At 57.1% G+C, this 23,716-nt stretch overlaps 12 protein-coding genes across 12 annotated transcripts; 8 read left to right on the top strand and 4 right to left on the bottom strand.

The window, feature by feature from the left end:
- Positions 1–35: 35 nt before the first annotated feature.
- On the bottom strand, positions 36–1,000 carry CWC26 (Pre-mRNA-splicing factor cwc26; the record flags this gene model as incomplete). The annotated part of the gene is made up of 2 exons (XM_056207524.1): positions 36–312; positions 342–1,000. 2 exons carry the CDS (start codon positions 998–1,000, stop codon positions 36–38), a joined length of 936 nt encoding a protein of 311 aa, XP_056063499.1.
- Positions 1,001–1,479: 479 nt separating this feature from the next.
- MVES1_002700 (uncharacterized protein) lies at positions 1,480–2,541 on the top strand (the record flags this gene model as incomplete). The annotated part of the gene is made up of 1 exon (XM_056207523.1): positions 1,480–2,541. One exon carries the CDS (start codon positions 1,480–1,482, stop codon positions 2,539–2,541), a length of 1,062 nt encoding a protein of 353 aa, XP_056063498.1.
- Positions 2,542–3,555: 1,014 nt separating this feature from the next.
- On the top strand, positions 3,556–4,581 carry MVES1_002699 (propionate--CoA ligase; the record flags this gene model as incomplete). Its single annotated transcript, XM_056207522.1, has 1 exon — positions 3,556–4,581. One exon carries the CDS (start codon positions 3,556–3,558, stop codon positions 4,579–4,581), a length of 1,026 nt encoding a protein of 341 aa, XP_056063497.1.
- Positions 4,582–4,718: 137 nt separating this feature from the next.
- On the bottom strand, positions 4,719–5,796 carry TMA16 (translation machinery-associated protein 16; the record flags this gene model as incomplete). The annotated part of the gene is made up of 3 exons (XM_056207521.1): positions 4,719–5,236; positions 5,378–5,576; positions 5,611–5,796. The coding sequence occupies 3 exons, from the start codon at positions 5,794–5,796 to the stop codon at positions 4,719–4,721; spliced, it is 903 nt and encodes a 300-aa protein (XP_056063496.1).
- Positions 5,797–6,042: 246 nt separating this feature from the next.
- Positions 6,043–7,343, top strand: MVES1_002697 (inositol-pentakisphosphate 2-kinase; the record flags this gene model as incomplete). Its single annotated transcript, XM_056207520.1, has 2 exons — positions 6,043–6,804; positions 6,828–7,343. 2 exons carry the CDS (start codon positions 6,043–6,045, stop codon positions 7,341–7,343), a joined length of 1,278 nt encoding a protein of 425 aa, XP_056063495.1.
- A 249-nt stretch (positions 7,344–7,592) lies between these two features.
- Positions 7,593–9,023, top strand: MVES1_002696 (uncharacterized protein; the record flags this gene model as incomplete). Its single annotated transcript, XM_056207519.1, has 1 exon — positions 7,593–9,023. The coding sequence occupies one exon, from the start codon at positions 7,593–7,595 to the stop codon at positions 9,021–9,023; it is 1,431 nt and encodes a 476-aa protein (XP_056063494.1).
- A 121-nt stretch (positions 9,024–9,144) lies between these two features.
- On the bottom strand, positions 9,145–10,719 carry TRM44 (tRNA(Ser) (uridine(44)-2'-O)-methyltransferase; the record flags this gene model as incomplete). The annotated part of the gene is made up of 1 exon (XM_056207518.1): positions 9,145–10,719. One exon carries the CDS (start codon positions 10,717–10,719, stop codon positions 9,145–9,147), a length of 1,575 nt encoding a protein of 524 aa, XP_056063493.1.
- A 93-nt stretch (positions 10,720–10,812) lies between these two features.
- Positions 10,813–14,472, top strand: RSE1 (pre-mRNA-splicing factor rse1; the record flags this gene model as incomplete). Its single annotated transcript, XM_056207517.1, has 1 exon — positions 10,813–14,472. One exon carries the CDS (start codon positions 10,813–10,815, stop codon positions 14,470–14,472), a length of 3,660 nt encoding a protein of 1,219 aa, XP_056063492.1.
- Positions 14,473–15,284: 812 nt separating this feature from the next.
- MVES1_002693 (uncharacterized protein) lies at positions 15,285–18,556 on the top strand (the record flags this gene model as incomplete). Its single annotated transcript, XM_056207516.1, has 2 exons — positions 15,285–15,293; positions 15,368–18,556. The coding sequence occupies 2 exons, from the start codon at positions 15,285–15,287 to the stop codon at positions 18,554–18,556; spliced, it is 3,198 nt and encodes a 1,065-aa protein (XP_056063491.1).
- A 100-nt stretch (positions 18,557–18,656) lies between these two features.
- Positions 18,657–19,961, top strand: OXR1 (oxidation resistance protein 1; the record flags this gene model as incomplete). Its single annotated transcript, XM_056207515.1, has 1 exon — positions 18,657–19,961. One exon carries the CDS (start codon positions 18,657–18,659, stop codon positions 19,959–19,961), a length of 1,305 nt encoding a protein of 434 aa, XP_056063490.1.
- Positions 19,962–20,501: 540 nt separating this feature from the next.
- MVES1_002691 (uncharacterized protein) lies at positions 20,502–22,112 on the bottom strand (the record flags this gene model as incomplete). The annotated part of the gene is made up of 1 exon (XM_056207514.1): positions 20,502–22,112. The coding sequence occupies one exon, from the start codon at positions 22,110–22,112 to the stop codon at positions 20,502–20,504; it is 1,611 nt and encodes a 536-aa protein (XP_056063489.1).
- A 114-nt stretch (positions 22,113–22,226) lies between these two features.
- MVES1_002690 (uncharacterized protein) lies at positions 22,227–23,637 on the top strand (the record flags this gene model as incomplete). Its single annotated transcript, XM_056207513.1, has 2 exons — positions 22,227–22,328; positions 22,366–23,637. The coding sequence occupies 2 exons, from the start codon at positions 22,227–22,229 to the stop codon at positions 23,635–23,637; spliced, it is 1,374 nt and encodes a 457-aa protein (XP_056063488.1).
- Positions 23,638–23,716: the final 79 nt, after the last annotated feature.

Genomic DNA, 23,716 nt, shown 5'->3' with positions numbered 1-23,716 from the left:
GACGTTGCGCTACGGCACGTGGTACTCCACCTACACTACATCGCTTCCGCTGACCACGCCTGGAACTCTGCGCGGAGGCGCTCGTTTGCATTTAGTTTCAAAAATAGTTTCCGTTCGAATCCATTGCTGCGATCCACGCCATCCCAACGATACCCAGGCTTGATGCCAAACCGGTTCGGCGGCGGCGGTGGGCCCTCGTAGGTAGGCCGTACGGCGCGGCGCCCCGCGCGCCGTGTGAGAAAATGCTTTGCTGGATCGTCGGGGTGGATCTGCTCCTTGAGTATATCGTTCATGCGCGCATCGTCTGCATGTCTGTGGTTAGATGGGGATAAAGTACGTACCGCACCACGCCCTCTTCTTGTACCGCCTGCTGTTCCGCCTGCTGTGCATGTTTCGCACGGCGCTGGACTACACCTTGGCCCCATACTTTGCGCTCCTTGTCCTTACGCTCCGCTTCCAGCTGCTCGGCACGAATCCGTGTCTCTTCGTCTTCTACATTAATACGCCGGCCTTGCGCGTCTCGATAGACTGTCGTTTCTGCTTCTTGCGCCGCCGCGTGCGCCTCTGCACTTTGGGTTTCATGCGCATGCTGCGCTTCGCGAGCCTCGCGCTGTGCTTTGATAGCCTCGCGCGACATCAGGCCCGCCTTGATTGGCACCGGCGCCTGCGCTGGCGTTTCTTGTGCTTGCGCCACGTCTGGGCCTGCTGCGCGCACGCTCTTCCATCCGGACGGCTTGGATGATGTGCTGGGCACACTTACATCGGATATACTAAAATCAGGCGCCACACCTTCTTCCTCGTCCTCTTCTGCTGGCGCCTCCTCGCCAAACCACACCGTTGCCTCATCCTGGATCAAGAGACCTCCACCGTCCGCTCCCTCGCGTTTCTTGCGTTTCTTCTTCTTTTGGCCGTCGTCTCCATAGCGCTTGAGGATTGCATCGGATTTCGGGCCGGAGATGTAGTGCTCCGCGAGGTACCGCTGCAATGCGGGGTCGGGCATGCAAACAGCGCGCCGCGGGGCGTGCCGCGCCGCGCCGCACCGCACCGTCTGCTGACTAAACACGTCGTTGCGGCGCGCATGTCTTGTGTTGGCTCGCCATGTCTCGCATCGAAAAAGGGACGCAGCGGTTCAGGCCGACGGTGATTTCGCGCAGGGCGACGGGGGGCGATGGCGCGCATTCTCCGCTGTCCACTGTGCCTGTCGTGCCCAAGCGCCCAGCAGCCGACCAGGGCGCGCCGGATCTGGGCGCACGCAATTTGCCGGCAAGTGCCGCCTCGTCGGCATGGAGCTATGCACGAGGCGCACCGACTCGCTCGAGCGTGCCGAGGGTACGTCATACACTCATACACTTACAACAGACCATAATATCACCGGGGCAGCGAAGCACGTATGTGGCGGCAAGTAGACAGTCGCTTGTTCGCCCGCGCACCACCTCGCTCGTGCCGTCGAGCACTGCAAACGCATTTCCGAACGCGGCCATGTCCGTGCGCATTCCTTCCCATGCATACCAACAGTTCCTTGCTGCAGCACAGGGTGATCCGTCGTTGGTTCACCTGGACACCGCCGCTGAGAGCGCCGATATAGCAGTGCATGCTGCCAGTGTATGGCGCGGAATGCACGATGCAGAGCGCATGGCCTATGCCGCAACGCCATCCCACCTGAAAAGACCTCGCCCACAGCCTAAGCGCCGCTTTGCCACGAGTATTAGCGACGATGAGGCGGAGTACAACGCACAATGTGCCGCACACGCAGACGCAGTCGTGCAGCAGGGCGATTTGCCGCCGCTGCGTGTGGATATAGGTACCACCACGATGGAGTCCATTGCAGTGAACAACTGGAAGAGTGGGCGTGCAAGCAGCCGCACGTTTGAGCTGGAGCGTGTGCGCGCGCGGCAGCTAAAAAAGCGGCGGCTGGACGGCGAGGCGGCCAAAGTCGAAGGGAAGGATGCACAGATCAAAGAGTCGGGAACACCGGCACCGCTGGAGGACGAGGCACACGATGCGCCGCCCGATCCTGAAAGTGCTTTTCAGGAGAATCGCTTTGCGGTTCAAACGCGCATTGTGGACGGTAAGATTGTGCTGGACGAGCAGTCTTTGTACGCCAACTACCGGGACGAAGAGCAGCAAGAGCGCGAGCTGCGCACTTGGGAGGTGGTCGATGAGCGCGAAGGCGATCAATTCGTGAACAGTGCAAGCCGCAGCAAGCAGCGCCGTACACAGCGTTGGTCCGCAGAAGAGACGGAGCGCTTCTTTTTGGCCGTGTCCCAGTGGGGCACGGACTTTGAGATGATCACACGGCTCTTTCCGCACCGCACGCGCCGCGAAATCAAGTCCAAGTGGACGAAAGAGTCGCGCCAGAATGCGAAGCGCCTCGATGACGCATTCGTGCGCCGCATCGCCGTAGACCTGACTGCGTACGGGAATGCTGCTGGCGTGGATCTAAGTGGGCCGCCGCCGGTAATCACACCCAAAGCGCCCGACACACCAAGCAAGCCAGACGCAGCCACGGACAAGACAGGTGCAGCCGCTGTACATTCCTAATTTGACGATAATTGTACACTATAGACCAAAGCACGGTTAATGAGCATGGAGCGGCGCATACGACTGTCCTCCTCGCCATCGTCCTGACGTGGAACGCTGCGCCAGGGGGATCGAGTTTTGCGATGCATAGCCCTCATCTTTTTCTTGGATCGCAAATCGTTGGCGCACGCCATACTGGCGCTGCATAAAGTTCATGTATAGTTGCATGAGCCCAATAATGACAATCATGGCACCCATGAGGCCCACATCGACCCACGATAACACATTGCATACCTGGTGGCGCCCATTTTGCAGTTGATCCCGTACTTGTACAATGCCTCCCACATCACTGCCCAGTGGCCGCTCAAACTCTCGTAGGCATGCGTCCACGGACTCGTTGTGCCGCGCCGCAGCAGTAATGAGAAACGCGATTGTGATGATGAGCATGATCACGGTAGCGAAGAAATTGATCCTAATATAAAGTCTGTACAGGGAAGGCCGATCAAGAATGACACTAACCAGGCCCAAGATTTGCCAAGCGACAGCGACAAACGCCACGGCAGCGACGAGATCTTTGGACCATTCGGGCACGGAGCCCATGCATCCCACGATCCGCGGTGGGACTAGCGCTAAAAGACCAATGCATAGCCCAACAAATGCAGACTCTGCCACTAGCAAGTATGCGCCAAACTTGACAAGAGGGAATGCGCAGCAACAAAATGTCGCGCCGCGCCGTCTCATCGTTGAATGTGAGATCCAAGGTGCACCGCCGCGCGGTCGCCGCGTGGAGCCACGTGATATGTGCACGGACAGGCACGCCAAGCCCTCGGCGGGTAGTCGCCGCGCGTGGGTGCTGGCGGTGCAGGGCGCGCGTGCTCGTGCGCATTCTAGCGCAGCACCACTGACGAATTTTCGCTTTCCTGGGCATGCAGGTCTTGCCGCCGCTCCACACCCAGCATCCTCCGTCAAGTCATAAATAGCCATATTGCGGCACATTCGCTCCCGCAGCCTCCACACATCCCTTCCCTTCGAACCATGAGAGCCGTGCAACTAGAGAAAAAGCACGGAGCCAAAGCGGGAGAGCGCCAGACTGTAGCTGTATGCGACATACCCCTGCCAAGCGTGCGCGAAAACATGGTGCTTGTCAAGGTTCTTGCAGCCGGACTGAACCGCCGCGACGAATGGTCGGCCATGGGCCTGTACCCCGGTCTGGTGTACAAAAACGCAACAATGGGCTGCGATGCATGCGGTATACTTGTCGATCCTCACTCGTTGGAGCCATTGGAAAACACTTTGTACCTCCTGACACCCATGCGCGGCTGGGAGAAGGATCCTGCAGGGCCAGAGGCAGCGCTGCCAGGCACCTCCGCGTCCGCTGCCACCAACGAATTCGGCGGCTGCGGTTTTGGCCTTTTGGGTGCGACCAAGCAAGTCGTCGGCGCAGGCACATTTTGTGAATATATTGCCGTGGACAAATCCCAGCTCATCCCTGCGCCCAAGCATTTGTCTGCGGTTCAATGTGCATCTTTGCCGTGTGCCGTTCTCACAGCGTTTCGAGCGCTGTTTACCAAAGGCAATGTAGGAAAAGGCGCAAACGTGCTCATCACGGGGATCGGCGGCGGTGTGGCCATCTTTGCATTGCAGCTGGCTGTTGCTGCCGGTGCGCATGTGTTTGTCACCGGCGGCGCAGAGGCCAAAATTGAGCATGCAAAGCGGCACGGCGCTACAGGCGGCGCATTGTACCGCGATCCGGAATGGCCCGCTCAGATTCGCGCGATGCTCCCAAAGGAACACGCGTGGATCGACGTCGTGATCGACTCGGCGGGCGGCGATATTCCTGCACAGTCTATCCGTGCGGGGCTGCGCGACGGTGGCCGTATCGTTATATACGGCATGACAGCTGTGCCGAAAACGACCATCGCGATGCGCGAGGTGCTCAAGAACGTGGATGTGCAAGGTACGTATTCGAGGGTAACACTAACGCACAGGGTCTACTTTGGGTTCCGCAAACGAGTTTCGTGCGAGTGTACGGTTTGTGGAACAGCACAGAATTGTGCCTGATATCGACACCGTGCTTCCCGGACTGGAGCATATCGAAGAGGGGTTGTCTCTTCTCGCCGACGCTGGGAAGCGCTCCGGCGGCAAGGTCGTCATGGAAATCGGTCATGCTGGGGGTGCGCAGAATGCAAAGGTATGAGCTATAGAGATTCTTGTAGTCGCTTATGGTTCCCTTCTTGGACAACGGTAAACATGTCCCGCACCGCACCACTAATGCGCACAAAGCGGAAATTCGGGAGCGCTTGTGGGTCGCCCTTCCATTCTCGAAGCAGCTCGACATTCGCTGCATTTGTCAGATCCGGCACCTCTACGCCTTCATAGTACTCCTGCTCCTCCACGGCAATCAGGTTTTCTAGAGCAGACAGCTGCTTGTTTTTTGGGCGCCCTGGTCGCTGTTCGTTGCGCAGCCCTTCCAGCACTTCTTGGTGTCGGCCAAGGTAGAACGTGCAAATAAAATCATGAAATGCATACAAATCAGGTAAGTGTGTCTTGGATTCGGAAAGGAGTAGGATAAAGGTCATGATCCGGTCGACTTTGGCCGACCGATGCGCATTGCGCAGCTGCTTTGCGTCGTGTAAACGCCGCTGGCGGAATGAGATACGTGCGTGCTGGTATGCGCTCCGCGATTTTGGATGCATCGCAAACTTTTTCATAACATCTTTCGACGAGTGCTGTGGTTAGCTCGCTACGCAGGCGCCTACTTTTTTGCCTCCCATGGCGGCGCAAATAAAAAAGGTAAAGTGGAGGCAACGCTCGCACATTCAAAAGTGCATGTATAGGAACGCTGTCTACTAGCTACGTGCAATGGCAAATGCCGAGCGGGCAAAGAGCGACACGTAGATCGCAATCATGAACTGGAACACAATCGTACGGATGTACGAGTACTTGCGCTCGCTGGTCATGACGTACAGCCAGTTGTAAACCGCGCGGATGAGCAAGTAGGACACCGCATACATGTTCATTTCGCGGCCCGGAAGCTTGGCAACAATACCGCAAAGCTGTGCGTAAGTATACCCGGCGCACAAGACGTACCAATGCAACGCCAAAGATGCTGGCGTTTTCGAAGCCGTTCGCCTGGGCAGACTGGCCGCGAAGAATCTTCTTCTCCAGCTCAGTGTGCTGCGACTTTTTATCACCCAAGGCAGGACGAGCAGCAAGCTGCATGACAAAGACGCGGGGCGATTCGTTGGGCCAGCCGCCATTGACGCGGTGCTTCATCGCAAGGCCGAGGGTGTACCAGTGCGCTGACGTCAGCGATATACAGCATACGTACGCAAAGCCGAAAGGAGGAGCGCTGCAGGCAACGACAGCAGCGAGTAGTCTGGCGCGTTAGCACTGAAAAGGTTCAACATCAGATTCGAAGTGGTGGGGGTTGTGAAAGCAGTTGCGGGCCAGAGCGCAAAATCTAACTTGCGATGCCACGCGAAAAAAACGCACTGGCCAATCACTGAAGCGCTTCCTGTCATGGGGCATTGGCCGCCTACGCTGGCCGGCGTGCCATGGAGTGCCGCGGATTGGACGTATGTCGCAGAGGGCGCTGCGAACGTCATTGTGCGGTATACAGGACAACCCGTGTGGCCCTATGTAAATACGACGCCCGGCCCTGAGCATGGCGCGGTGCTGGCGCTTCGTTTGCCCAAGATGCGGTTTGACGTGTCGAGCACGAACGGATACCCTCCTTTGGATGCGTATATAGACAAGGTCCTCTCCCAACTGATCCCGAAGGAGGCACTACCTACGCTACAATGCATCACTTTTACGCCTGGAACTTCAGCGTTGACCCCGTTCCTCGAGCAGCTTGCTGCGAACATCGAACCCTTTCGACCAGAAGCACGCCGGGAAGCAGGCACAATCGATACAGCCCCCTCGTTTATTTGGGCTATGCGCGATTGGAGCTACGCGCCGCCGCGGGACGGCGTGCCGCAGCTGCTCGTAGAGATCAAGCCGAAGGCTGGCATCGTGTGTAATGGACCTACAAACGATGAAAACAAGCGCAAGCATACCAAGTATCGCATGCACCGTATCCAGCGTGCTGCACCACACCAAGGAGCAGTGCCTCCTGTCACCCCTCACGAGTTTGCATCCTGGTACGATCCGCTAGACTTTTTTAGCGCCGATCGAGCGCGGATTTCCAAGGCCGTGCATGCGCTGTGCATCGACTGGGCCAGCGCGCCAAAAAACAACTTCTCCGTGATGTGCAATGGACGCAAGCTAGATTTTGAAGCGGTACGTCGCTCATTGGCTAACAGCAGGACAAACGTCTACTATGTGCTTCGTTGCATTCTACAGAGAAAGACTTGCTAGAAACACTGGCACTTGCTGTGACTGACTCTTTGTGCTCCCCGCAAAACCAATCCATTCTCTCCAACATTGTCGCGCAGCAGGCTCGGCTGGACGGGCCTGGGATCGAGGAATTGGCGCGGCGATGGGAGGCGCTGACAGGCGCTTCTCTGCAGGACGGGCCGGAAGATTGCTCGCGAACTGTGCTGCCGCTTTCCCCACCGCCATTGCAGGACTATGTGAATGCAGTGCGCAAAAACCCTGCAATGCACATAGCCACGTTGGACGAACTGTATACCACAGTTATTTTGTACATGATTGGCGCTACGATCAAAGATGCAAGTATATTTTTGCGCCTCGGTGCACTGCCCGCGCTTCACCTCGTGGACTTAGATCCCAAACCACTGACCAAATTGCGGGGCTACGTACGCGATGACGTGAGCATTTCGCGCATGTTTGGGCGCTGGGCGGCGCAGAATGACTAACTGCATCTAAAGAACGCCCCGCACCGATGCGAGGGTCCTCAGGCACGCATTGTAGAACATGCAGTTTGAATACAAACGCAAATTTCATTGGCCCACATTGCATAGAAATGAGAGTTTGCATTCTAGCCCGTTTGAAGAACACGGGGCAGTAGATTTTTTTTAAATGCGCTAATCTATCCACCTGGGTTTAACATTGGTAGTTAGTATCTGGCAACCACTGCACACTCACAACGCGGACTGGTATCCTTCATGTGGAAAGCTACACGATTGTTGGTAGTGATTTTCGTCGCGGTTTTTGTGCACTGCGTGTGCGCAGATTTACCTCACTTCTTCTACTCTGATATTTCGTCCGACATTGACGTGAACTCTGACAATTCCGGCTTGCACGAAGGTGTGCACCACGGCAAGAACAATATTCCCAATGGTGCCCGTCTCGTCTTGCTGCCGGTCGGTAACGAGGGCGCAAAACTTGCAGCATACTTGTCCAAGAACAATAATGACGCAAAGACTACCAACGTATACGTGATGATGCACGGACGTTTGCGTGATGGTGACAACTACTGGACCATTATGGACAATGCATTGAAGGATGCAAGGAATGCTAACTTCGCCGATGTGCCCGAGAATGCAATTGTTGTGGCACCGCAGATGTACTCCAAGGCTCTGAATAAGGGCCAGTACTCGAAGAACACCCTTGCATGGGCCGAGCTGAACACTTGGGAGGCAGGGCTGGTCGCCGCGAATCCCAGCGGGACGAACTTGACTTCTATGGACGCGCTGGATGCCGTCGTGGACTACTTTTCTTCGGGACAGTTCCCCAGCATGCGCAACATTACCATGATTGGACACGGCGGCGGTGCTCAGCTGATGAACCGTTACGCGGCCACTGGTGAGGACGCACCGAACGGCAAGATCCACATCCGCTACGTTGTTGGTGATCCCAGCAGCTCTCCATACTTTACCACTGATCGCCCCGTGTCGGATGAAAACGTTGTGCGCAAGGCCTCTTGCAATGGATACAACGATTGGCGTTACGGGTTTGACAATTTCCCCGGGACTAGGTTCGCAAAGATGATGCCTGTTGATTACTTTGGCAGGTATGTCAACCGCGATGTCATCAACATGGTTGGCCTGAACGATGTTCTGCACAATGGCGACCAGCATTGCATGGCTCTTTTGCAGGGAGGCCCCAAGCGCCGCGACCGCAACTTGAGCTGGTGGCGCTACATCCACATGCTTGCTAGGAGTAACGAGAACCTCGACGGGTTCCCCGGCAACTTTAGCAACTTGCCAGATTGGAGTCGTGTGCACAATGGCATCAAAACACGTCTTGCTGTTGTGCCGGATGCTGGTCATTCCGCAAAAAAAGTGTTCGGCAGCGACATTGGCCGTTCTGTCCTCTTCAGTAATGGCGACGTGACCCCAGGCTGGAGGCCAGGCAATGACAGCGGCAAGAGCAGCAGTAGCAGCAGCAGCAGTAGCAGCAGCAGCAGCAGCAGCAGCAGCAACAACAACAGCAGCAACAACAAGGGCAGCAACAACAAGGGCAGCAACAACAACAGCAGCAACGGGCACAAGCACAACAACAAGCACAACAACAAGCACAACAACAACAGCAACAAGGGTAACAACAGCGGCAACAACAAGAAGAGCAACAGGCATAACACAAGCAACAACTAGCACTAAAAACGCTACTTTTATATTTTTCTGTTTTGGTAACCACCTATGCCCGGGCTCATGTGTTGTAGTGCATCATGCTACTTATAAATAGTCTGCCATTTTACCGTAAGACAATGCATTTTTATTCATGTGATGGCGCAGGGATCCGAGTTTGCACCGCGCGTGCTTCCTGTACAAGAGCGGAGTAGTGCACATCGAGACGTGCTGTTGAGGCCGCATCTGTACCAATTTTACGCCGCGCTACCAGCGTCCAGTTTTTCGTACTCGGGATCCGTAGCGCCTCAGTTTCAAGCACCCATCCCGCCCGGAGATGGAGTGTTGCGATATATGCATAGTAGGCAAAATGTTTCGACACTGCCTGCTCCGGCGCCGCTACCATGCGCTCAAAGAACCAAAGAGTGTGTTGGAGAAGCACATTTGCATCTTCCGAGATGGCCGTGTGCGGTGCAGGTGGCATGACTGGATCCTGGCCGCCCAAATGCGCCCCTGTGACCCATTCGGCTACCTTTTTGCGGTCCAGCGTGTACTGTGTAGGGACAAAGCGTGTACCATCGAGCGTCCACGCACAACATGGGATGTTGATGTACCCTGCACAAGCCTGCGTGCTAGTCGCAAGCAGTGGAAGCCACGGCGTAAGCTCGTCGGCATGATTCCCAATTAAAAAAGCGCCTCGTGGAAACGGCGACGCTTCTCTTGATACGATTTCTGCGGCATCCAGCATGCACGTTTGCAAGTCGGCGCCGTGTTCACGGTACTGTGCCCAAGAACGCCTTGCACGCGCATCAAAACCATAGCCGCGATACCCCTCCAATGTGAGGATGTGCACAAGAAGTCCATTCCCACAGCCAACGTCGACAAATCCGCCCGGCGCTGCGCCTTGGGAAAACATAGATCGCCAGAGGAGGATGAGCCAGGTCGCGATGCCGATGTCTTCAAATACGTGCTTCTTCGGGTCGGTCACTTCTGCCCATGTGCGTATCAATTCGCCAGCGTAGCGGGTGCGCAAGGCGAGGTACAAGTCTTGGTACGCGTCTCGGGGAACCAAAATATCGTGCTCGACGCGCTTGACGTACGAGGTTGCGTGCCCGTAGCTGTGCTGATGCATAAGCCGCAGCAAAGAGAGCGCCGTACGACCGAGCCGTGCGTCCTGCGCGATGTTACCCGTGCCTGGAAATGGAATCATGTCAATCTGTACACAGCACTGCGCGGCGCGGTAGTGGAATGCGAGTGCGCGCACTGCAGGATGGTAGTACGGCACCTGGCTGGCATCCTGCGGATAGTCCTGTTGCGTGCGCGCCCTATGCAGCATCTCCCCATCCGGTGCCTCCGTTTCCTGCGCGGAATTGCGGAGTGTGGTATACACGACCGTAGCATCGTCGTTTTCGGTATATATAGCGCATTCTTGCAGCATCCCGCTATCGATATGTGTTCGTCGTGGAAGGAGGCGACGGATACAGCGGTACATAAGTGCTCCGTCGCTTTTCTGTTCTCCCCATAGCTCGCACCGCCGGATCGAAGAGCTGTTTCGCTCCGCGTGTTGGATCCACGCTAGCATCGCAGCGAGCCAGTCGTCTTTGCTATACGGCGCTGGCGCGGTCACGATCGGAATCCATGGCACTTCATCCAACAGACCATGCCGTCCGTACGCTTGCGCGTCCTGCGCGACAAAGCATGGACGAAACAGGTCCTTGGCCATGCAAGCTGCCACGGCCGCAGCGCGCCTTCCCATTGGCTGACTAAGCAAAGAAGGCATTGCGTCTCTGCGCTTGCGAGACGATCCGCGCCGACAATGCATTTATACAACCTCACGCTGGAAGCGCCAACGAGCGTGACGGCGGCAGCCGTTGGCCAGCTACTTGGTACGCGACAGCAGGAGATTGTGCTTATGCGCGGGAGCCGCATTGAGATGTATAAGGTGGATGTCGAAACTGGAAAGTATACGCGCATGCTTGCGCAAAACATGTTTGGCAATATACGCAGCATAGCGTGCTTCCGACTCACGGGCGGAGCAAAAGATTATCTTATCCTTGGAAGTGACTCGGGCCGCATCGCGATTCTCGAGTACAGTGAGCGCAAAGCGTGCTTTGAAAAGGTGCACCTCGAGACCTTTGGCAGGTCCGGCAACCGCCGAATTATTCCCGGCCAGTTTTTGGCGACAGATCCAAAAGGCCGTGCTGTGCTGATTGGCGCCGTGGAGAAAGGCAAGCTGATTTATATTTTGAATCGCGATAGCGAAGCGAACCTTACCATATCAAGCCCTTTGGAGGCGAACCGCGCGACGGCTGTTGTGGAGAGCATCGTGGGTGTCGACGTCGGGTACGAGAACCCCATGTTTGCATCGCTGGAAATGGACTACGGAGAAGCCGATCAGGATTCCAGCGGCGAGGCTGCGCTGAACACGCTCAAGAATGTCGTGTACTATGAGCTTGATCTCGGCCTGAACCATGTCGTGCGCCGTTGGGCAGCACCTGTGGACCACCGATCGAACCACCTGATCCAGGTACCAGGCGGGTACAACCATAATACGGAGCAATGGGACGGTCCGAGCGGTGTGCTGGTCTGTGCCGAAGACTATATCACGTACAGGCACCAAGGGCAGCCAGAACATCGCGTGCCCATTCCGCGGCGGAGAAATTGTGTAGCGCAACTTGAGCCAAGCCGCGGCTCTTTGATCATTGCGAGCGTGCTCCATAAAATGAAGAACACCTTTTTCTTTTTGGTGCAAAACGAAGACGGGGACCTGTTCAAGCTTACGCTGGACCACGACGAGGAAGAGGTGCAGGCGCTTCGGATCAAGTACTTTGAGACGGTGCCTGTCGCAGTAAGCCTCTGCATTTTGCGCGCGGGTTTCTTGTACGTGGCGTCCGAGACGGGCGCCCAGCAGCTCTACTCGTTCCAGAAACTTGGCGACGAGGACGAGTTTTCCGAGTATGTCTCCACGTCGTATCCGCACAACGGCGCGTCCTTCGACGCTCCTCCGCCCATCCCCTCTTTTGTCCCTTGCGCACTGGAGAATATCGCGCTTGTAGACGAGCACGCAGCGCTCGATACACTGATGGACGCAAAGATTGCGAATCCTTTGGCTTCCGACTCCCCCCAAATGTACACGGTCGGTGGCCGCGGCGCTCGCAGCGCATTCCGCCAGATGCGCCACGGTATGGAGGTGGATGAAGTGGTGAGCAGCGATTTGCCCGGTGTTCCCAATGCGGTATGGTCGACCAAACTGCGCCAGACGGACGAGCACGATAGTTATATTGTGCTGAGCTTTGTCAACGGCACCCTAGTCCTGCGTATTGGCGAGACGATTGAAGAGGTTGTCGACAGTGGCTTTATGACAAACACGCCTACGCTGACGGTCCAGCAGATTGGCCCCGACGCCATCCTGCAAGTGCATCCGCTTGGCATCCGCCACATTCTCGGCAACAAGCAGGTCAACGAGTGGCCTACTCCGGTGCTCGAGAATGGCGAACCGACCAAGATTGTTGCGGCGACGGCAAATGACCGGCAGGTTGTCATTGCACTGAACACGAACGAGATTGTGTACTTTGAGCTGGATATGGAAGGGCAGCTGAACGAATACCAGGAACGGCGCGACATCGGCGCCGAGGTACTGGGGATGAGCGTTGCGGGCGTGCCTCAAGGCCATCAGCGCACACCGTACCTTGCTATTGGATGCGCCGACCAGACCGTACGCATCGTCTCGCTCGACCCCGACTCAACGCTCTCCTCCATCTCCATTCAGGCACTCACCGCATTGCCGAAGAGCATTTGTGTCAACGAAATGCTGGACGTGACCATCGACCGAAACCATCTGACCATGTTTGTATCGATCGGGCTCGAAAACGGCGTGTATCTTCGCACCGTCCTCGATCCTGTGAGTGGACAGCTCACCGATACACGCCCGCGTTTCCTCGGAAGCAAGCCAGTTTCCTTGATGCGCGTGCATGTCCACGGCCAGAGCGCTGTGGTTGCGCTGAGCAGCCGCAACTGGCTTAGCTACTCGCTCCACAACCGCGTCCACTTCACGCCTCTGATTTACGAGCCGCTCGAGTACGTGTGGAGCTTTACGACGGAGCTGTGTCCCCAAGGCCTGATTGGTATTGTGGGCGATACACTGCGCATTTTTACCCTTCCACACCTCGGCTCGCAGCTGAAAATGGAAACGCTTCCGCTTTCCTATACACCGCGCAAAATGGCGGTGCACCCGACAAACCCCGCGCTGTTTTACGTGGTGGAGTCGGAGAACCGAGCGCTTTCCCCTTGGACCGTTGCACAGCGCATCGACGCGCTCGGCGGCCCCGACGCTGTGCCGGACCGTGGTGTGCTGGACTTGGATCCACAAACCTTTGGGCTCATCCGCGGCGAAGCTGGCCAGTGGGCGAGTTGTCTGCGCGTCGTGCACGGCACAACCGTGCAAACGACGTACAAGCTGGAGCTGCAAGGCAACGAAGCCGCGTTCAGCGTAGCGTTCGCCACATTTACAAGCCACGGAGACGAGCCTTTCCTTGTTGTTGGCTCTGCAGTCGACACCACAGTCAAGCCCCATGCATTCCGCAAGGCGTACATCTCCACCTACAAACTCAAAGACGAAGGGCGCGCGCTGGAACTCTTGCACAAGACTGAGATCGACCAGATTCCTTTGGTGATGCACGCGTTCCACGGCCGCCTGCTTGTGGGCACGGGCGCTTTTGTGCGGATTTACGAGATGGGCACGCGCAAACTCTTGCGCAAAGTGCAGAGCAAGCCGTTCCCTACTACCGTCGTCACGCTCAATGTTCATGGCTATCGCATCGTTGTCGGCGACATGCAAGAATCTGTGCATTTCCTCATGTACAAGCCAGCGACCAACAGCCTCACGGTGTTTGCCGACGATACCCTACCACGCTGGACCACATCCGTTCAGATGCTGGATCATGACACCGTGGTGCTTGGCGACAAGTTTGGCAGCTTGGCCGTGCTGCGCTTGGACGAATCGGTTTCGCGTACTGCGGACGAGGACCCTACGGGACTGATGCTACAGGCAGAGAAGCCGTTCTTGATGGGCGCTGCAAACAAGCTGCAGCTTCTGGCGCACTTTCACGTGGGCGATATTCCGACGAGCATCAGCCTTGCAAGCCTCGTGCCGGGCGGGCGGCCGATTATTGTGTACATGGGCCTCGCTGGAACGGTGGGGGCATTGGTGCCTTTTGTCAGCAAGGAAGACGCGGAGCTGATGAGCATGCTGGAAATGCATCTCCGCCAAGAAGATCTTAGCTTGGTGGGCCGCGATCATATGGCGTACCGCGGCGCATACGTGCCAGTGAAATCGGTCGTCGATAGCGACTTGTGCGAGCTGTACGGTCTCTTGCCGCCAGAGCGACAGGTAGTGATTGCGGAGAGTCTGGACCGAACACCAAACGAAATCAGCAAGAAACTCGCGCAGCTGCGCGAGTCTGCTGCGGGGTTCTGAGCCATAGCGATGCTGTTCCTCGGCGCGCTGCGCCGCAGGGCCACGTGTAGAAAACGGATGCACGAGCCAACACACTCTCCACGTGCATGTACCCAATGGTTCGTACGTTTAGTAACCGTATCATGCTGCCTGTCAGACGCACGTCTACGTGTCAAGCTCCGTGACGGCCACGGCGCGACGGCCCTAGCGAGCGAGCGAGTGGGTAAGCTGCAAGAGAGGTGCATTGTCTAATTTGGCGCTTTGATCGTCTATACGGACGGATCAGCAGCATTGCAGGATGGCACAAGGACTACACGATCCAGCGAAATCTGCGCGCCGTAGCTCGCTATTCGTCCCCGACGCTGCTGCGATTGCATACAATCGCGGCGCATCGTGGATGATGAGCGCGGCATCAAAGATACGAAAAAAGCCCGATCCTATGCTGCAGCGTACACCGCCAGCTATGACGCACGATGTATTTTCGACGGCGCGCACGTCCCCTACTTGCGCTACGCCATCGATCCCCGATCCATCCGTAGGCGCGGAGAGTCTATTGCGGCAAAATGTACCGAGTGGGGCATCGTTGCCGACCTCGGGCTTGGAGTCGCCAGGCCATGCTCACACGCTGCTTTCACAGCCTCCGCGCGTAGCTTCGAACGCATCGCAGGGTACGTACAACGCACTGTTAGGCAGCACTGTGGGATGGCGTGCCCAATGCGCGGCGCGGCGCTGCACTTGCAGCGCTGCACGCTACCCCTGGTGTGCACTGCGATGCACTGCAGACACATGGATTGCATTGGCACCTTATTCCACATGTGATTGCGACACGACACATGTCAAAAGTATATGTACTGACACAGCAGCGATTCCTTCAGGCTTGGCACATCCTGATCCTCGCAACCTTGTTTCGAAGCAGCCGCCCGCAACGCCCATTTTGCGTAGCGAAGAGAAGCGCTATTTAGGAATGCAGTCTCCCAACACGCCAACACCCATCCTGCTGCACGACCCCATCGTCTTGTCCCGCTCCCCCAGCGGGGTTTCCCCAACGCTCGCGCCAGAATGGTCGTACAACCGCGATACTGACGCACACGACTCTGCTCCTTCGCAAGCAAATGAAGAGCTTGTGAGTGATAGAGATGCGTCGCTAGGTACACACGACGCCGCTCAAGCGTGGTCGCCTGTTCCCCACCTGCAAATGTCACCCATTGTGCAAGGACCTACACTGGACACGGAGCTCTCTCCCCGCTTCTTCCAGCGAGACTACGACACGTACAGCCTTACTTCAACAGATTCGATCCCAAGCACGCCCCTACGCACCGGAAGCCATATCTCGCCGCTGCCGCTGGCCGTAAGCAGTGTCCATCACGGCACAGGATGTCTTGCCATTGTGCACAAAGAAGCAGAAGCAGCGGAAAAAGTCTTGCCCAGCACGACGCATCTGTCAATGACACATTGTGCGCTGCCGTTAAATGCCTACCATATTTTACAAGTGCCCGCGACGCTGCTCGTACTGGACCTAAGCTGTTCCCAGCTCTTGGCACTTCCCCCTGCACTGGCCGCTTGTACGATGCTGGAAGAGCTGAACGTGTCGAACAATGATTTAGGGTTCGCAAGTGCCTTGGAGGAGCACGCCCAATGGTCGCCGCTCAGTGCGCTACAGCAGCTGCGTGTCCTCCTCGCGGACGACTGCGGCCTGACAATGCTTCCTGCTGGCATCATGAGCCTGTCGCGATTGCAAGTGCTCGGTGTGCGCCAAAACTATTTAAATGCGCTGCCAACGTGGATGCATGTCTTGCAGAATTTGGAGTGTCTCTTGTTGGATCGGAACAGGTGTACAAATATTGCGTGGGATGCCATCACAGCGCCGCTCATGGAAGACGCGCGCGCTACGCGAGACATGGCGCCGTCCCCGAGCGACACACAGCCGCAAGAACAGCCCCAGAAGTTTTTGCAAAAAGCGTTTCGCTGGTACCCAAAACGAGCCGATACCAAAGACACTGCACCATCCATGCCACGGGGCACAGCTCACTTTGCGACTGCGATTGACAATATGCGTGCAGGGACGCTGTCGTCCTCGAGCGATGGAAAGCGCCGTGTCTTGTCCAAGTCCACACTCTCTATTCGCTCCTCGCTCATGACGGGCGGGTCGCCCAGTCCCGTTTCCCAGCGCTCGTACAGCGCAAAAGACACCGCACACCACTTTCCAGGACACCTTTTTTTGACTGTTTCGGCATCCGAGCACAAGATTCGAGCCTTGCTTGGCTCCTTGCCCCAAACACCGATGCAGCCCGAGCAGTTTACTCAAAGTCTGCACCTGTGTCTCTTGGCCAATACGCCCGGCGCGAGCGCGAGCCATCCAGGGAGCGTGTTTGTCGGTGGTCCGTACGTAAGCTACATGCCACAACCAGTCTACGATACACAGGATTGGCCATCGGACGCTTTGGACGCGCGGAAGTTTATCCCCTGTTTTTTACCCGTCTCGAGCAAGCAGGACGCGGCGCATCCGTACTGCGTAGCTACCGAGCATACGCCCTATGTGCGCGGCTTGCTCGGATATTTGCGCGACTTGGACTCTCTTTGCCCCGAGCACCAAGTCGACCAACTGTGTACCTCTCCGCCCACAGCTCAAACGCCACTCACGCCAGCGACGCCTATGACGCCCGGCACGCCCGGCACGCAATACGGCGGAGCGTCGCTGAAATCTCCTTTTGGTCTGGTCGATGCCCACGGCGACTTTGGCTCGCTCGAGTACGCACAGCACCGCGAACCTACATGGCGTCTCCAGCGCCACCGCATTATCCAGGAAATTATCGATACGGAGCGGACGTATGTCACTGGGCTTAATGAAATTATGGATATTTATGTGAAACGCGCGCGGCAGCCGTTGGAAGGCAGCAACAGCGACGAGCGCGTACTGCCCTTGTCCAAAGAGCGCGCTGTATTTGGACACATTGAAGGGATTGTCTACTTTCACACGCGCGCCTTTCTTCCGTCTCTGGAAGAGGCCGCGGCGCCGGTTTTGTCCATGGGCTCGGACGCCAATCCCGACATACACACCAACACGACTGCGCAAGCCGCTGCAAGTATTGCCAATGTGTTTAAGCAGCACACCGCCTACTTTAAGATGTACATGAATTACGTGAACCAGTCGGACTCTGCAATGCGGCGCATTGCGTACTGGTCGGAAGCTACGCCCAACTTTGGGCGCTCCAAGCTGAAGCCAGCGATGGAGAGTGCCGGCGCGACATTTTCGCAGCTTGCCTCCTTTCGCAAGCTGCAGCTGGGCGGCCAGGGCGTGGACGGAGAGCATGGAAAAGGTTACTTTGAAAAGCGGAACGGCATTCCCACATCGCGGCGCAAGCAGATTCAAAGCTACCTGCGCATCTGCCGCCAGGATCCGAGGCACTCGCAGATTAGCCTGGAAGGCTACTTGTTGTTGCCCATCCAGCGCATTCCTCGGTACCGTATGCTCCTCGAGCAGCTTTTGCGCTGCACACCGAGCTACCTGCTTCCTGTCGGCGAGTCTGACGTAATTGCGCACGCACTTGCGCACATCAACCTCGTCGCGTCGTGGGTCAATGAAGGCAAGCGGCAGTCAGAGCAAGGCCACCGGCTCTATTTATGGCAGAGCAAGCTGCGCGCCCATTCTCCGGTACAGCTTGTCCAGCCCCATCGCAGACTGGTGCACGACGGCGCATTGCGTCTTGTCCGCGTTGCAAAATGCGCGAGTGTGGGAAACGAGCCAGGCAACACAGGCTTGCTCCAGCAGACCTTGCTGGACCAACCCGTGCAATTGCTACTGTGCAACGACTTGGCGATCGTGATTGCCTTGTCTGGATTAGAGGCGCGCGAAAGCGAGTCCCTAGACCAGGAGACACAAGGCTCGGCAGACCTCGACGGCGTGGAATGCGCCGCGGTGATTGCTGTCTTCAAGCCCATGGCGAGCTGTACGCCCAACGCCGGCTTTCCCCTTCCGTCCCCCCCCGCGTCCATTACGGGCTGCATGCATTTCCGTGTACTCGACCGAAACTATGTGTTTTATTTTGCAGCTAGTACACACCGCGATGCCATGCGCTGGTGCGACCTTTTCAACACACAGTCGTAGCAAATACCCTTCTGCCCAGCAGCCGCCCTTGTAGTACAATACCTCCACTTTCTCGACGCTGCTGCGCAACGTGGACCCTGTCTTTTACACCCACACTGCCATGGCATCTGGACGCCAGGGGCATGCGCGCGACGATTCTTTCGGCGAGTTTGTGTCTCCAGACACGCCGCCGTCAGATGCACGCGGTATTATCGACTTGCGCGAGGTGGAGCGGCAGCTCGACGCGAAGCGCGAAGCGGAAGCGACACGGTCTGAGGCGACAGCGATGGCCGCCATTGACCCTAGCCTGAGCATGGCTGCAGAGCCGATTACTGCTCCCACACAGCTGACAGAGGAGCCACAGCCTATAGAGCCGAGTGCGAGTGGCCGGCGGCTCTGGGGCGGCGCGCTGTGGAGTAAACTTGCGTCGCTTGGTGCGTTGGAAAAGGCGGGCAAGGCGTCGAGTGCCTTGCCTCGCGCTTCGGTAGAGAGGCGTGCACGTACAATAGAGACGATCCCCGGTGCGCCTGGCTTTGATCCCAGTGTGGCGCCGCGCTGGAATACGGGCGCATGGTTTCTAAGCGGCACAGAGGAGCGAAGGCGCGAGCAAAAGCCCATCCCTGTGACGCTCCGGGGGCGGCGCGAAGATACAAGCATTGTATGCGACGAGTGGCGAGCTTCGCGTATCCAAGCACTGCTTCCGCGGCGTCTTCGACTGGGCAAGTCATGGCAGCTGCTCTACTCGCTCGACCAAGACGGGAGCAGCTTGGGAACGTTGTACGATCTCGTCCAAACAGCCACCGATTCGAACTACCGGCGGGGTATGGGTGGCGAGCAATGGCTTCGTGGCTCGTCTACCGCGGCGCAGCAGGCCATGCTCGGCACGAAAAAGTCGGTCGGCACCGGCGTTGCGCTCCCGGACGCTGGAATAGTGATTAGCGTGCGCGATGCACATGGGAACGTGTTTGGCGCGTTTGTCAACGAGCCGCTCAAGATCGCGCCGCATTATTACGGAAATGGCGAGTGTTTCCTGTGGAAGACGGTGCGTCGGCGGCTGCCGTGCCCGCCGTCTGAGCTCACAGAGCCGGATTTGCACCCAGATATGGCGGTAGAGGTATTCCGGTGGACGGGAAAAAACGATTATATGGTGCTCTCAGAGGCAGACTACTTCTCTGTGGGCGGCGGCGACGGGCGCTATGGGCTGTGGCTCGACGCTGCACTGGAACGTGGGCTTAGTGCACGATGCCCTGCATTTAACAACCACGTCCTATGTAACAATGTGGAGAGCGACGCGGTGCATGCAACCGATTCCGATGGCGTGCCTACAGGCAATTTGCTGGGCAATGCTCTGCACCACGAGCCAATACCAGACATGGCCAGGTTCACGTGCATGGGCGTGGAAGTGTGGGCCGTAGGCATGGACTAGATAGATGGCCTCCTCCACTTTCTTTGTAACGACCACCATGGCCCCTGCGCTGGGCTCGGCGCTCTTTGCGCCGCGCCTCTTGTACAATGCATCGCTAAAAGCATTGCGCGATCCACGCTTTCCCCAGCGCAAGCTCGAAACAGCGCTGCACGCACACTATGCGCCCACATGCACGCCGCTTCCAGCGCTGTCGGCACAGGAAAGAGCAGCCGTCGAGGAAGCCGTGCATGTGTGTGACGCGCATACTACGAGTGTTTCCGGGACAGAAGCGCTGTCCATAGATGCACTTTTGCTACGATACCAAGCAGCGGTATGCACCATTCTTTTGCGCGATATGCAGCGTGCACAGCGGCTTTTGGAGCAGTTGGCGCGCGAGCTGCGGCCGCCGCGATGCAAGCGCGACGGCAGCACACCCAAACAGCCTGCTGACCATGCAGAACTTAATATCTGCGTACTGCATACACTCGCATGGATTTCCTATTTACAAGGGATAAATGCGCAAGCACAACGATACGTGCGCTGGGAAGAACAGGCGCGCGCCTACCAAGGCACATCGCCGAGCTCCTCGTTGCCCACGGCGTCCGCAATGGACCAGCCTACATGATGCTGTGCAGCGCCGAGACGCTCACGCCAGTCGCGCGTATCTTGCACATGTTCCTTTGGCGGACTTGGCATCTTGGCCAAGGCGTTTTTTGCAAGCGCCGGGTCGCACGCCTCGAGCTTTTCCACAAAATCATTCAGCCTTTGCAAATTTTCCGCATCGCTGCCTTTGAACCCGCTGATTTGGTCGGGTGTGCGGTGCATGAAACTGAGCACAGCCGGGAGTTCGGTGACGCTCACGAAATTTTGGGTCAGTGCGACACAGGTGTCCAGGTTGACGACGAGGTGCCACCACCCGCTAGGAATGTACATAACCTCCCCCGTGCGGCAGACTGCCTCGACAAGCTTTCCATCGCCCCCCAGCTCGCGCCGCCCATGCCGACGCTTGGTCTCGTCGTAAAAGTCGAGCATCCACTCGCTCAAGCTGGCGGGAGCAGTGACCTCTGCCTGGTCTTTTGACACGTACACGCCCGGCGGGACTGTATCTGGGGGCAACAGCATCCAGTACTTGGCGCCTTGCATGACGGCGTTCCAAGCCGAGGTCATGTTCGGGTCCTTGTGCCAGCCACTCCCGCTTTTTTCCGGCCCTGCAATCAGCCACCGGTAATCGGGGCGGTCGCTGCCATAGAGGGAAAACAGGTCTGCACATGTCTGCGCGCCTGCACGCGAGCTTTGTCCAGGAAATCTGCTCAGCAGTTTCGGGACGCGCCATGCATTTTTCGCATCGCTTTCATCCGCGGCAAACTCGGCGTCAAAGAGGTAGAGCGGCGAGGTATCTGGCTCTGTTTTGCCGGACGTACACGACTGTGCGTACGCCGCATACGTGCTTGCATCCATACGCGCCGCTTCTGCTTGGAATATGCGCTTCGGCCAGGTTTTGTGCACGTAGTCCAATGTCCATACCCTGCAAGGCCAGTCGTCCGTCGCATCCACGACAATGCACGGCACGCTTTTCTCTGCAAACCCTTCTTGAAAAGCTTCGCATGTCGTATCTTTTTCCGAGATACGCACGATGGTATCGCATATCGACGCTCGTTCCGGCGGCGTATCGGTAGCAACCTTGCGGAATCGATGTAGCTTGCGCGCTTCGCGCCGCGCTTGCTCTTCCAAAAATGTGCGTGGCTCGAAAGAGGCGGTGATGAAAGAGTGGTATATCGCGTCGGAATAGACGCCGCGGCAGGATACGCCCAGCAATGCAGCGTTGGCCAGTGCGGCGCGATGTGCGTGCTGCTTGGCCGCAGCATACACATACGTAGCCCGCCACGTCTCGCACCAATGTTCCACATTGCCTTTAAAATCTTCCAAATAATGATCTCGCCAGACACTAGGGATACTGGCCAAGGCGTACAGGAAGCGCGAAGCTGCACTAAGGCGTACGAGGCTGTCCACGTCCAAGTACTCGGCCATAAGCTGCAAGAGAAGCGCATCGTCCAGCTTTGCAAGGTTGCCTAGCCATTCCATGCGCTTGCTTCTATTCCCGTCCATCAGAGCATTGCCCAAAGGCTGCACACGTAGAGGGTGTGGCCCCACCGAGAGCAGCGCCGCGACCATGGTTTTTTTTGGTGTGAGGTTAGTCAGCGACGCGCGGCCACGTGGTGCTTGTGTACGTGCCGTGGCAAACCAACACGCGCCTGGCACAGGCGTTCATTCTTGCGGCCTAGCAACATGCGTGAACTGATTACATTCGCCGTTGGTCAAGCGGGAAACCAAATTTCTACCGCATTTTGGGATACTATTCGCAAAGAGCATGGTCTGAATCAAGACGGTGTATGTCACATGTAATGCCGCACTCACTAACATACAGGTGTATGAGGGCGACGATCCGCTGCAGTTGTGCAGGATCGGCGTGTTTTTTGAGGAGAGTGACCATGCAAAAAAGTACGTCCCGCGCTCGATCAATGTCGACTTGGAGCCCGGCACGATCGATCATCTCAAATCCGGCCCGCTGGGCAAAATGTTCCGCCCTGACAACTACGTATTTGGCGAGTCCGGTGCGGGCAACAACTTTTCGCGAGGATACTACACCGAGGGTGCTGAGCTCTTGGACCCGGTGCTTGAAGTGGCTCGGAAAGAGACGGAGCGTGCAGACATGTTCCAGGGCTTCCAACTTGTACACTCTCTGGGCGGTGGCACGGGCTCAGGTCTCGGCACCAACTTGCTGAGCAAACTGCGTGAAGAGTACCCCGACCGCATGCTGGCGACATGGTCTGTGCTGCCTTCTCCTAAAGTCTCGGATACTGTGGTCGAGCCATACAATGCAACATTGTCTTTCCACCAGCTAGTGGAGAATGCGGACTTGAGTTTCTGTATGGACAACGAGGCGCTGTATGATATCTGTAACCGCACGCTGCGTACCAAGTCGCCGAAATACGAGGATTTGAATACGCTTATTTCGTACGCCATGTCCGGCTCCTCGACCACGCTGCGCTTCCCTGGCCAGCTCAACTCGGATCTGCGCAAGCTCGGTGTAAACATGGTGCCATTTCCCCGCCTGCACTTCTTTACGTGTGGATATGCGCCGCTTGTTGCATCCAACTCGCAGGCATACCAGACGCTCAATGTTGCCGAGGTTGTCCAGCAAGGCTTTTCTTCCCACAACAACATGGCCGCCATCGACCCCCGCTCTGGAAAATACCTGACTGTCGCCGCTATTTTCCGCGGCAAGATTAGCAGCAAGCAGGTCGAGTCCGAGATGCACTCCGTGCAGACCAAATCCGCGAGCGGATTCGTGGAATGGATTCCTCAGAACGTCTTGACGTCGCTGTGCGACGTCCCTCCGCCGAACATCAAACTCAGTGCGACGTTCATCGGGAACAACACTGCTATCCAAGAGCTTTTTAAGCGCACTCACGGCCAGTTCAGTGCCATGTTTAGGCGCAAGGCTTTCTTGCATTGGTACACGGGCGAGGGTATGGACGAGATGGAGTTCACAGAGGCCGAGTCGAACCTGCTTGATCTCATTGCGGAATACGAGCAGTACGAGGCGGCTACGATTGATGACGACGAGGTGCTGGAAGAAGACTATCTGGATGAACAATACGAAGAAGAAGTTGCCTACGAAGGGGGAGAGTACTAATACGTAGCAAAAACAGCCATCCTCGCACCCGTTTACGCTTAGTAATGTAATCGAGGGTGCGCGCGCCCTGGCCTCCATG

The sequence above is a fragment of the Malassezia vespertilionis genome, chromosome 5 (assembly GCF_029542925.1).
Source record: "Malassezia vespertilionis chromosome 5, complete sequence".
NCBI classification, from domain to species: Eukaryota; Fungi; Basidiomycota; class Malasseziomycetes; order Malasseziales; family Malasseziaceae; genus Malassezia; species Malassezia vespertilionis.
The sequence above is the reverse complement of the archived record's forward strand: the minus strand, read 5'-3'. Positions and strand labels throughout refer to the sequence as shown.